General features: G+C 35.5%; 1 protein-coding gene across 1 annotated transcript in view; it reads left to right on the top strand.

Moving 5' to 3' along the window:
• The first annotated feature begins 2,562 nt into the window (after positions 1 to 2,562).
• The window catches only part of LOC105398698 (zinc finger protein Gfi-1b), a 48,500-nt gene continuing 36,831 nt past the window's right edge, over positions 2,563 to 14,231 (top strand). The window contains exon 1 of the mRNA XM_038121207.2: positions 2,563 to 2,919. Within this exon, the coding sequence (XP_037977135.2) occupies positions 2,787 to 2,919 (133 nt within the window). The 5' untranslated portion in view covers positions 2,563 to 2,786. The remainder of the gene's footprint in view (positions 2,920 to 14,231) is intronic.

Consider the following 14,231-nt stretch of genomic DNA (forward strand, 5'->3'; position numbering starts at 1 on the left):
CCTGCCAAGGTGTTTTCGACTGCAGCTTTACAGAAATAAAGGTGATTGTACACTAAGCGCGTTGTGTCGTGGAATTTAATTTCGCCGGCTTGGTCGCGTATAAAAATATCGCATACGATGGTTTTGCTTTATCATTTCGAGCGCGGGTGTAATTAGTTTTTGCAAGCAAACGCGGCGGGGATTAGCGGATCTGCCGGGGCCGGTGAAAAATTGAAGCTTTCATTGTTTTAAATGTTGCCGCTAGATGGCGGCCAAGTCGCCGGGTTAATTTGTTAAATGTCACAACGTTTTGTTTAAGGGATAATTGCGTTTTTTTAATGACTCGCTTTTGTTTGAATAATTATGTAGGTAAAAAGAAGGTAATGTTTATAGATAGACTGACAGGTAAATTGGCCATACTGAACGGGTTAAAGAAATTAGTAAGTAGTAAGTTCTATTCTATTCTACTATATGAAAGAAAACCTATAAAACAATATATGTAGCTATATCAGCTCATAAACAACATAATACACAAACAAAAAAAAACAACCTGTTGCTAATTTATCAGAATACATAAAAATCATTGAAGATTGCAATAATTTTCCGATGAACTGCAATAAACGTAACTCTGTCTTTGTCACTCCTCAGGATTAGCCATTGTTGTCTCCCTCCGATCATGGTGTAATCCTATACGGGCACTTCTACCATGGAATGGGAGCCTTAGCAGTTTTGACTTGAAAAACCTTACAATGCAATAAAGAAAACAATTGAAATTGCAACCAATCAAAACTTCCGTTAATTATATATCTAGAACAGTATAAAATTAAACTATATCGGATTAGTGTTCACCACATAGGTATTTTTGCACTGTAACATTGAAAAAAACTGACTTTTTAGTGATATTTAGGTCTGTTTTTTTATTAATTTAAATAATAATTACAGAAAAAATACTTGCATTTTTTTCATCAAAGATAAAAAAAACATAACTTTTTAATCCAGCTCAGCTAGGAACCCACCGGGCCCCCGATTGGTTCAATAATATAATGATGACAGTTAATTCGGGTCACAGTGGCTGTTTACATCGGCTATTGATTTGTGCCGCTCGCTGGGTGGCTTGCCTCTTGGAGCGGATGGTGTAGTGGTTAGCCGCTGGCGACTGAGGTCTAGGTCACGGATACGAATTCTGGCTGTCTATTCTCCTTCTTAGACAGTCTCAAACTCCCAACAAATCGCACGTCATTTGTCATTTTCCATTTAGACCTCGAACATACGCGACGTTTTCAAAGGGCCGTTAAAAAAAAGTTTATATAGGGTGATTTGTAAATCGATTTATTCTTTAAAAAATGGGTGATAGAGGAAGGTATTTGCAGTAGATGGAACCTAATATATACTTAATGCCTTACCCTAAACTCACCCATCTCTGAGATAAGTATTTGTTTTGTTTTTGAGTTTTTTTGCCAAAATTTTATGTTTCAAATCAATAATTTCAAACTGTAGTGCAATATGCATTATTCAGGTTAATTTACAGGCTTGGCCTAGTCTGGGGTCAAATGGCCAAGTCCCTACATAATATTATTCATAATCATCATCCAACCCATCACGTTCCCTCTGCTGGGGCAAGGGACTCCTTCCCATGAAGGAAGGGTTTAGGCCTAGTCCACCACGCTGGCCACCATGAGAGAAATTGTCACTAGTGTGGGTTGGTGGAGCCCCGACAACTTCTCTCATCTTCAACTTGTCAAGCTGCCCGAAGGCCTCTAGGTTTTATGACTGCTGCTGAAACAGAAACCGGTGAAACCGGGACATCGGGACCCACTTAGCTTAACGAGCCGTCCGAAGAAATAATATATTTTTTCACCCTTTATTTGTCACAAATTTTCTTTAAATTATAATTATAGTACGCGTAGGTATACAAGGTGGGTTTGTATTAGTTATATTGATATAAAAAAATTATAATCAATTTCATATTTTTTTTCTTTCTATAGTCCAAATGGATATATATTATCATAATGTCTTCAAAAAGTTCATTTAGCGCAGCAACAAAACAATTGTGTAGTTTAGAAACCGAACTAGGTGACTTTATTTATTTGGTGGCAGAGCTGTAGAATTTTATTTTAACTCGTTTTTGTATAAAGAACTTTTTTTGAGTTAAGATCAATTAAGTATATACCTAGTTTTATTTATTTATCTTTAAATCAAGATTAAAATGTTGATTAACAGTTTATTAAAAATATGCAATATTACAATCGGTCATAAAAAATACCTAGATCAGTAAAAATAAGTATTTCAAACAAAATATAATCTTGAAAATTCTAAAGTTTAATCTTAAAATTAGTGTTTCGTATGCAAACACCTAAACAAGACACCGGCAAAATTTTCTATCCAATTATACCACATACCGAAAGAATAAGTGCATCAGGAGCACAATAAAATCCATCATGAACCATTTTATTGTGTTACCTATACAAAGTGATTGTCACGGAGGCACATGGCGGCCGCGGGGGCGGAGCCTCCGGGGCCCCGCCCACCCTGCTCCGAAGCAGATAAGGTCGAAAACACTACGAAAACGCCGAAGATTTCGGCTTTACCGCCCGAAAGCGGTTCGAGAGAGCGCCAAGTGTGCTCGGAGCTTAAAACATACTGGCCACCCGCGGCGGACGCACGGCTCGCCCGAAGGGTTCCAAATTCAAACTGGAATTCGTTTACGTCAAAATTTAAATACATTCGAACTTTGTTCTTTTTCCAAATTGGTTCTCCGTCGTCATGTGATTTTGTTTCAAGTTTATTGGATTTTTGTCGTGTTAAAAATGGAAGTTAGTGCTATGCCTCCGATGCCTTTGGACTTCTCGATGGTGCGGAGTGACGGCGGGTCCCCGGGGCGCCGCGACGCCTCCCCACGGCCGGTGTCCAACAGCGCCTTTCGCGTCGTCACCCCAAAAGGTAAGCCCTACTATTAATTACCCTTCAGTTAGTTTAAATGTTTGTTATTGTTCTGAGAGGTGGCTGTTGACGTGGCTATTGTAAGTTGTAATAAGTTCTCATTCAAAATAATTATGATAGATATTAAAGTAGAAAAGTGAAACATTTTACTATACAAAATGCGTTGTTCTAGTAGGCGCCACAAAACTTCCGACGGAAGTCTTTATATTTAATATTTATGAAGTTATGAGTCAAGATATGGTATTTATGCACCTTATAATAAGTGAGTTTCAGCTAGGTTTTGATACGTAAGTTTTTAATTTACTTATTTCTATTGTAAAAATTTAATGAATGTTTTTGAAACAAAGAAATTATACTTAGAGATAATTTAAAGACCGCCTTTACATAATTTTACTTGTAAATAAAAGGTAAAAATAACTTTTCTTTATTGCTTGTATGCACCCGGTATATTTATTGTATGCAGATAATTTATTACCTACCTAAATTTCAAAGTAAAAATAATAGGTATCAAAAAAGGCTGCCTAGTTATAGTGCATGCAACAGCCTCAAAATGTATCATAAATCTGCAAATGAAATAGGTACCTACTCGTATATGTTAATTTAAATATCCATTTAATACAATGCATGTCTGTAATTGGTACATGTTATTGATAAGTACCTCTCTAACTTTTTTTTTTATAAGTGTATTGTAACATGTACTGTTGATGTGCCTTATATAAATAAATAAATAAATAATTAAATACAAAAAAAAATTAAATTACTTAAATATATTGGTACCTAATTATTAAATTACTCAAATACACCAATTTAAACATTTTAATTGTGGCGACATTTTTTCAATCCAATGACTACAATAGTTATAGTTCTATCTTTAGCCAAGTACCTATAAGAAAAACATAGCCCGAAAAATTCAGGAATTTGAATTTCTGTATATTTATCATTTGTTTATTTATAATGAACTAGCTGTTCCCGCGCGCTTCGCTTCGCCTTAAAAAGTTTTCCCGTGGGATTTCCGGGATAAAAAGTAGCCTATGTTTTTTCCTAGGGTCTAGACCGTATGTATACCAAATTTCATTCAAATCCGTTCAGTAGTTTTGGCGTGAAAGAGTAACAGGCAGACAGACAGACAGACAGACAGACAGACACAGTTACTTTCGCATTTATAATATTAGTTAGGATTTTAGTCTTTTAGCGTAGATTTTTCAACAGTCGGACAAAAGTTATCTAGCGAATGAATTTGGTTGCTGAAAATTTGATCTTCATTTGTTGTGTGTGATAAGTAAATATCTTAATTATAGGTATTTTATTATTTAGGTATAGGTTTTATTTACAAAATCACTTTCATCCGATCCTTAATTAGTATTATTATTATTATTTAATTCTTTATTGCACAAAGTAAATTGGTACAAAGGCGAACTTAATGCTCGTTGCATTCTCTACCTGGTAGAGAACAACACATAAATTTTACTACATCACCAGTTAACCTTTGGTGATGTAGTAAAAGTTATTGGTTGTGCTTGGCTTAGACGATAGAAGATGGTCTATATTGAGTACAATACAAATATATATATACAATAAAAATATATTTATAATATTTACATAAATACATTACATACATACACAAATACATACATAACCCTATTATTATTATCATCATCATCATAGTAAGTTAAGGTATTAAGTATGTAAGTACCTAACTATGCTTTAATATTATTTTTAAGTACCTACAGTCTATTAATTATTCAGTGCTAAAATTATTTAAAGATAACCAAACCGGATATGAATTCTACAGTAACTCTTTTTTTTGTCTATATAATATTAATTTCATAATTCGGTAATACTGCCCGTTAACACACTCGCCATTAGAACGGACTTCTTTGACCTAAAGGTCCTAAACTAAAGTATATTCAACAAAATAGATAAATATCCACCCCTTGCTCCCTTCGCTCGTCTCTACATAATATTTTTTTAAAGAACCTACTTACTGATTATTTATAGTATTTTTTATGTTGTAGAGTAGAATGAAGCGATAGAAGCCACGAAAAATACCTACTATTTTGAAAAAAATTCGAATTAGAATTGCAGCAATGATTTAAAAAAAAAATTTTGAAAATTTTGCTGTTGCTACTCTATCTCTTTTTGACTCACTTAAACTAACTCTTTGACGGCCTCAATTCGGCGTCCTAAGCTTAGATTAACGATATACGAACAAGAACATACAAAAACAAAGTAAAAACTGACCACATTTTGTTTTAAGTTCAACCTAATGACAACCAATTGTACCAATGAAATAAAGTCTTAAATCTTCTAACCGAACTAATCCTAACTAATATTATAAATGCGAAAGTAACTGTGTCTGTCTGTCTGTCTGTCTGTTACTCTTTCACGGCAAAACTACTGAACGGATTTCAATGAAATTTGGTATACCTGTTTAGACCCTGGGAAAGAACATAGGCTACTTTTTATCCCGGAATTCCCACGGGAAAACTTTTTAAGGCGAAGCGAAGCTCGCGGGAACAGCTAGTTTAAAATAAGAGCTCAGTGGTAGAAGTGGGATGTTATTTGTCGAGACATTTCTTTTGCACAGACACTCCATCTAGTTCGAATTAAAATCTCGTTGGTCCTAAGGGTGAAATTCACACAGCAAATGTTGCATCCAAGGGTAGCATCAACCATAAGCTCTACCCTAAGCTCTATTTCTGATTGTTCAAAGCTAATCACCGATATTGAGGATGATACCGGTATCTGAAATAACGGTTACCGATACTTTGTAATTCGAATTCCAATCGTTGATTAGAGGGTGAGCGGGGTAATTGGCGGAACGTGTAAAAATTAAGGTGGCAATAGGCGGCGGCGACATGAGGAGCAGGACACGACGTTAAGATAGATAGATAAGTTATTTATTTACTTAACAAAACACATACACAGGTTACACCGCAAAATTACTAACATTAAGTTAAGTTTACATAAACACACAACATTAATATGAGACAGACAGATAGATAAGCAACATGACTATATTTTTATGTATTTGTATAATAACAATATTTGGGGACATCTCACACACGGCCATCCGACCACAAACTAAGCAAAGTCTCAAAATACATAATTATATTGTATAATAAAAAAATGCAAGTACTTACTTAAGCTATTGCTGTCTTCCGCCACATCTCATTAATTAATAAGTACAAAAGATTTCATACCTTTTCATTTCAAATACGATTCCCTCACTTAAATCCAGAGCAAATAAATATTGCCAACAGCAATTTTCTTCAAATAAATCTTATTAAAATCAATGTGGCCGCCCCAATCCGTACCTTGTATCGGCAAAATAATGGGGAAAACTAATATTAACTGGCACAATCCGATTATAACCGGATCAGATGTCGGTATTGTCCGGAATTATACGACCATCGTATAAGATATTAATAGCTAATTTGGACAAATACGATTCGTGGTTCAGATTTAGATTTTAATCTTTTGTTCTCGTGGTCTTGGTACATAGTACTTACTGGTCTGAGAACACCATTTCGAAGTTTACGGAAGTATGGATTGCGCTGGAATTAAGAATAGAACTTACATTCATGCTTATTAAATACTTTATTGAGAAACTGGTCCTCAGAAAGACATTTTAAGCAAATATTTCATGGAGTGATGTGATTTTTCAGAACTTAAGTTCATCCTTAGGAACTTATGAGTTTATGAGTTGAAATTTTATAACCCTCGTTTTAGTTTTTTTTCCATGGTTTCTCCTATAAATTGTATTGTTGAGTACACTAAACCATAGTACTTACCTATTATCTATCCGTCATCTCATTTCGGCCAAATGACAACTTCACCGGACATCACCTTACCAGTCGCACTATATTCCAACAGGATTCCTCCAACATGAACCCACGATTGCCGACGCGATCACGACATAGTCCAATCAGAATACTCCCCCTCATTCCGCTGAAAACCCTATCTTCCCCCATTAGAACAGGGGCGAAATTACTCTGCGCTAACGCTGGGGATATTTCGGCGTACCCACCAGTTACAGTGACCTCGTATCTGGACGCTCGTGATTTCTATTTCGCAGTAGTTAAAGGTGATATCGGGTTGGTTGGGGGGTTTTAGCTAGTTGGTCGGACGGCGCCATCCATCACGATGGGTGGAAATCTAATTTGTCGACATTCGGCAGCGACACACGCGCGGTAAACGAATTATCGACGGAACCGGCGAATATTCGTACAAATCATTTCTTGTCGGCCAAAACGTGACAGGCTCAGATTGCTAATCACATCTGCTGCTGTGGTAGGTATCAGCGTCGGTGTAGAACGAAGAATACACGCAATAATCAAGGAAATTTATATAATTCCAGATTACAGAGCAATAAAGTTTCAATCCCAAAAATATTAGCATCTTATGTTATATCCTACAGACTCCATAAATGTGTATGTACCTCTAAATATGAAACGACCTACGAGATCCAAAGAAGTACGGTAAGTACTTACTTACTTACTTACTTACTTAATAATAAATCAATCCCCCGTAAGTATTCATAAACCTTAACTATAATAATTTAAGGTTTACACAAATTCTACTCGTATGAGACAGTACAAATATACCTAAGCAGGAACTGTTCTTTTTTGATGTTGGTGCGGTGACAAAGTAATCTGAAGAAATATGGCACCAACTTCAAAAAAGAACAGTTCCTGCTTAGGTATATTTGTACTGTCTCATACGAGTAGAATTTGTGTAAACCTTAAATTATTTCTTACATTTTAGTGGTTTTTTGAAGTCGGTTTTTTAATTTTTTTAATTATTATTTTATTTAATAGTTTTTAGTTTATTTGTAATAATTTTCAATCAAAAGTAAGGTGCAAATGATACCAAAATGTCCTACTAATCAATACGAATCATTCAAGCCTAAACACGAAGTAGTTGCTATATACCGTTGAGGAGTTCCCCTGACTGCCTTCCGTTTCCATCATCAGATCAGCTCAAGGTCACCATCATATTTTTTTGTTATAAGAACTATATTTACGTTCTTAATTTCATTAGAATCGGTTAATATGTGCCCAAAATTTAAATTCATACCCTGTTTTTACCCCTTTACCCACCCTTGGGGGTGAGATAAAATTCTGAAAAAAAAATGGGACCACCTGGAAGCTCAACCCAATACAACAAAAAAAGAATTTTCAAAATCGGTTCATAAACGGCGGAGTAATCGGTGAACATACATAAAAAAAAATATAAAAAAAAAAAAAAAAAAGATCCCGACGAATTGAGATAAAGAGTAAATTAATTAGATATTCACGGAGAAACAAACGAATTGAAACTATTTGTATCAGTCAAAAATACGTTGATGCATTTTGTAAGCCTCTTAAGGTAGACTGACAGTTTCTTAACATAAATCCTATCGCTGGGTTTTAGAATATCGTGCTTTTATGAGACTCGCCCAAAGCTCTTATGCAAAGCTCAAAGGGTAAAATAGGCTATAACGGTAACCCTTCTATTACCTACATTAATAATTATGATATCGATAAATAAGCGACTGTCTAAAAAACATATTTAAAACACACAACAAAACTGCACACTCATTCATGGCGTCGCCTGTACTCACACACATGGTGTTCCAAAACGACGATGTCGTCGCGACGCGTCCTTGGCACATCCGACGTCCGGTCTCACAGTTCGCGATCTTATAAATCACTAGCTGTTCCCGCGCGCTTCGCTTCGCCTTAAAAAGTTTTCCCGTGGGAATTCCGGGATAAAAAGTAGCCTATGTTCTTTCCCAGGGTCTAGACCGTATGTACACCAAATTTCATTCAAATCCGTTCAGTAGTTTTTGCGTGAAAGAGTAACAGACAGACAGACAGACAGACAGACAGACAGACAGACAGACACAGTTACTTTCGCATTTATAATATTAAGTTAGGATGCTGTAACATGTTAGTATTGTTAACAATAAAACTATTCAGCAAGTGTTCAGGATTAACTGATCTGTTACACGGTTAATGAGGTAATATTGTTGTAATTGATAATAATGTTGTACAAGTCAAAATCAAAGACAGCACATATACCTATTTGCTGTATTAAAAAGTATATTTTAATCTAAATGAAAGCTTAATAAGGGATAGAAATGGATTGTGACCTCTATACTAGTGATAAACTTCCTCATAAGATTATTAAACACAATATTGTTAAGGACTTTCAACTTTATCGTCACTTTGGCCTCAAGTGTTCAACAAGTAGTAATTTTTATTGATTAATTATAATTTAATACAGCATTAAATCCACGGAACCCTAAAACTAAAACATGTGCGTCGTTTGCAAAACAGGAAATAAAGGTCATAAAAAAATCTGTAACTTATCGTTACATTAAGATTTAATGAGGCCAACTGAACTGTTGGAGCCAGTTTACACGATTTACATTTAGCAATGTTAGGTATATACATGTTTTTGTAATCACTAAAGGAGGACAGGACTCCCTGAAGAATTCACAAATCCTAAAATCCTGTCAACGGAGCAGTAGAATAGAATAGCGCTAAGGTTATCGCTAAAATCTCTCCTAGGCAACCTTTGTGTGAAGGAATAACTTGAAGAATGATGATGATGATGATGTCCTCTTCGTCGTATCCGACAACAGCGACTCTTGCTACACTCTGTTATGTGCTCTTATGTGGCTGGCAAGTCCGAACTTCGTCTTGAACACCCTGTCACACGAAGTCACTTGAAGAATAGACGAGGAAGGATGTACAAATATACCTACAGTACAGTAGCTCTACAAACTGTTTCTTTCAAACCTTCCACCGATTGGGGGGTCCTGCAGTAAACGATTAAGCACTTCAATAGAATAGACCTGTGTTCAACGCCCTACTAATGGCTCGCACGCGTCAGACCAAATTTGACAAATCCCGACCGCCGATAAAAGGGTATTAGACCCAAATGAATTATTAAAGACCCTTTGTGGAGACCTCGGTTGTGTGCCAACAAGTGAGGAGGAGGGATTTTTGCCCAAATTAACCCGGTTAATGACGAGAACAGCGGTCCTTGGTTGATGGTAATGACGGAGTCTTTTAATCTTTTAATGTGTCGCTGGTATTGGAATTTGGAATGGCGTTACGCAATCAAGTTGGTATGAATCTGTATGACTAATTATCTTATATTATGTAGTAAAATCGAAATACATTATAAAACACGACTTTGCAATTTTGTATATAATAGCAAATACATTGGATCAGGGCATTGAGGGGTACACCGGTACACCCGAGTCCGAGTTGTTCTATGGATCAGGGTCACAACTAAGTCAGGTGCGTTAGACTTAACAAAAGTACCTAAATATAAACCCAAGAACTGCAAAATTACGCTCTAAGATATTTCTCGTAGATATAGACATTCGTAAAACAGTAGTCCCCGTGACTTTACAACTCTGTCGGTTGATTCAAATGATTTAAATGACTCATTCACTAGCCGGCTTTAATCTGTGGCGGTCATTTCGCAACCTAATTCTACTCTTCAAAGGACCGGCGGAAGATCCGACAGAGGTTAATATTGACGGGTCAATAGATCGGAGTGATCGGACCATATATGTCGAAGAACCGATTACAGGCTGAGGAAGATGAATAGATTGGAAATTTGTTCTTTATACATGACCACAGCGAAAAGAATATGTTTTTTTTGTAAATAGGTTTTGTTTGATGATATTGTAGTGTGAGTATGATAATATTTATCTAAAATAAATCTAATATTTAAAAAAGGATACGAAACGATATTCCTGCAACTGATTTGTGAATAACTGCGGAAGCACAGATGAGAACCAAAAAATAAGCAGAACTTAAATAGAGAGTCTGAATTGTTATTGAGCAGGACTTAAGTTCATGATTTGGTAAATTTACTTTATACACAAACTGGACACTAGGTTGCATAGAAGCAGGTATGTTTTTGTATAAACTAGAGATGCCACGAATATTCGGCAACTATTCGGTATTCGGCCTATTCGGCCAGTTTTTTCAGTATTCGGTATTCGGCCGAATAGTGCGTACTATTCGGGCCGAATACCGAATAGTAAATCATGTAAAAAATTACTTGTTATATTAATCAAAATTGTGTATTTATTTCCAAATCACAACATTTTAGTACTTAAAATTAATCAGTAGTAAGTTGTGCTGGATAAAAACGAGCATTTCAGCATTTTTTGGTAGCCCACGATTGCGCTTTTCATTGTAACCATCCTCAGAAAATAACCTCTCACTATAAACGCTACTTCCAGGTGAAGAAAGATAAGTTTTTGCAAATTTCAAAAGGTTCGGGTATTGTTTTTTGTTTGCTGACCACCACTTGTAAGGATCGGCCATCCGATCTAGGCGAACTATTATCAAATAAAAATTCAACTCGTTTACAAATACAAAAAATACTAAATATCTTTATTGTTAACTCGTTTGCCACAGCATTCTGCCTCCTAATAATTAGCATTTCTCATATAATCTGTAGCGACTTCTTCAAAGCAGTTCCAGGAACAAAAAAAAACAGGTTGTAGCGCCGAATATTCGGCGGCCGAATATTCGGCGCTTCGGCCGGCAGCGTCGCCGAATATTCGGTATTCGGTATTCGGCCAATTCACTATTCGTGGCAACACTAGTATAAACTTCTTCAATCGTGTAAATGCACTAAGAAAACTTCCTCCAGTGTTTTGCTACTCTTATTGCGAGATCATTGGCCTTCATCAGGTCTCCTTGACTGCACTTTGGGGCATTAGGACACTCTATAAGATGTGACGTAGTCTGGAGGCTTCCGCAACTGCATAGAGTGCTGGCATTGGCTGGGAGCATATCCCATCGCCTTAAATTGTCCTTCGTTATAAACTAAAAATATATAAGTATGTATGGTACAGATATCAATTAAATGCTTTAACAGTTCTGAAGTGAAGCAAAGTGTAACATTTCATGTACGACTTTGACCCTAATTCGCTCATGAACTTGAGATGAGTTCCACGCTCCTACATTACATGAGTCGTGATTTATGATTATTACTTATGACTTATTTAACAATGGGTGTGATATAATACGTGATATGATAATATAATATATTAGGTAAATTACAGTATACTAAATAATAAATAAATTAACTTAAATTGGTGCTTGTTAGAAATTAAAAGGATATAATTTGACTGTATAGGTGTATAGTATAGTGTTATTTAGTAAGCCTGATGTTTCATAATAATCATGTCCCTAAGTTACAGACGAGAATTTTCAAAACCCAGTTGTCAACACCACCAGAATCTTAGAAGGTTTTTAATAACTCTAACGTCCAATCGTATTTAAAAGCAACGCTCAAAAGAGCGCAGAAATAATTGCGTCCAATTGAGATTCCTCATGAGAAAACATTCAATCTGGTGCAATTAACACCTTTTAACCCTTTAGTGGCGTTCGCACGACAATCGGCCAGCGGTCGCACGAATTAGTGCATCATTCACAGACGGCAAAATGACGAGTGGTTTTGAAGATAAGCCTTGTTCTTACTATGAGTACATAGGTGGAGATGAAAAATAGCAATGCGCAGTTTATTACTTGAGAATAATAATGAAGATCAACTTATTTGTGGAATTAAGCGCTGCGATTGGCTAAAATTTCTTTCCTTGAGTCAGTCTATCTAAACTTGATTTTTTTTATTTTTTTTTACTTTCCTTTATGCATACGTTTTGCTTAACTAGACTTTTTAAGTTGTGTAAATGGCATGTAACATGTAAGCAAACTGAAATACGTTAAAGTATAGTCTATATTACAAAGTATTTGGTTCGATAATTTATAACCTATCACCCTTTTATTTAATTTCCTAAAATTATTTGTTTAAACCTACCTACTAACTTTTTTAATTCTATGGTGTTTAAATAAATATTTTTGATTTTGATTTGATTTGATATAAATATATATTCTTTGAAATGTAATCAAAAATACTAAATAACTAAACCTAAAACTAATACATAAGTACATACATAATATGCTCATGACTGTAATCCCCGAAGGGGTAATCAGAGGTAGCAAGTTACCCGCTTTTCGCTGTACATTAAGAACTAATACTACGGAAAAAAATATAAACAGTTAAGACCATGGCCAGCCTTGGCCCAACAGCAGCCAACGCGGACGGCCAACGTTCACACACATTCGACTAGCTACGATTTAATTTACGGCTAGATATCCAGGGGTCAATTGATGGCGGGATGACTGGTCTAGTCGCCAGTGACTCACTTACGAGACGCGATGGGAAGTGGAATGGGAAACTACGAGTTGTAAGATAGTAATATTAATGTTAATTTCCGACGAAAGTTATGAAATGTTAATGATCGATAAATTTGTTACTTTTCAATGTCCATAAATAATGTTTGAATGTCAGAATGAAAGAAAAAAACATTTTTTTCAAAGACACACAGTAGCAAACAAGTAAGTAAAAAAAAAAGGTAATTATTTTATAATAATAAGGTACCTAAGTATTTTATACGATTATGTAAAACATTTATCATTTTATTTTGACCATAATAATATGAATTTGGTTTGCCTTAAATATTGAAAACCAAAGCAAAACAACTTTGCGGTTTCAATTCCACTTAATATATTATCAACATAGGTACTTACATAACAGAATATAACTAAACTATTACAGTGAGTTTTAACCCTAAAAAAAATTTTAGAAACTATAACCAAAAATCCTGGCAAGGATTTCGGATTAGCAGACAACATGTTGATTATAGTTCAGGGACGAGGATCCAGTTGTCTCGCGTGGGAGGACGCCAAGAGACGTGGGAACTGAGATGTGGACCTGGCACCGGCTGGTCGGCTCAACTGCCATTTCATTTAGAAAATTAGTCCATAGATTTAAACAGTCTTTCGATTTTCTTATCAATTAATCTGATTATGTAGCGGTTCATTCACACTAACGCTCATGACTGGATATGACATACATGGTCCGTTTTACCATATTACTTTTTTATCGGACATTTGTATCCGGTGTTTAATACAAAACTTGTTAATACAACTCCATACGCCATTTCTTGATTGCAAGTTGCAACCCTGTAGAATTGTAGATAGGGTATATCTACATACTCGTAATATCTATCCATATTATTAGTAGGTAGTAGTGGAACGTAACTTTAACATAAAAATTGAAGTGCGCTGAAAACCGTTATACTTCAGTTGTTTTTTCAAAACCGCAAACTGTTATCATCATTAATAAATTCAGGGCAAGTATAAAATATATTTGCAGATTTTTACGCAAAACATAATCAGCTTCCTCTGATAGCAGAATTTAATGTCCTTGTTCGGAGAAACACCATA

Source organism: Plutella xylostella, chromosome 4, assembly GCF_932276165.1.
Source record: "Plutella xylostella chromosome 4, ilPluXylo3.1, whole genome shotgun sequence".
Lineage (NCBI taxonomy): Eukaryota > Metazoa > Arthropoda > Insecta > Lepidoptera > Plutellidae > Plutella > Plutella xylostella.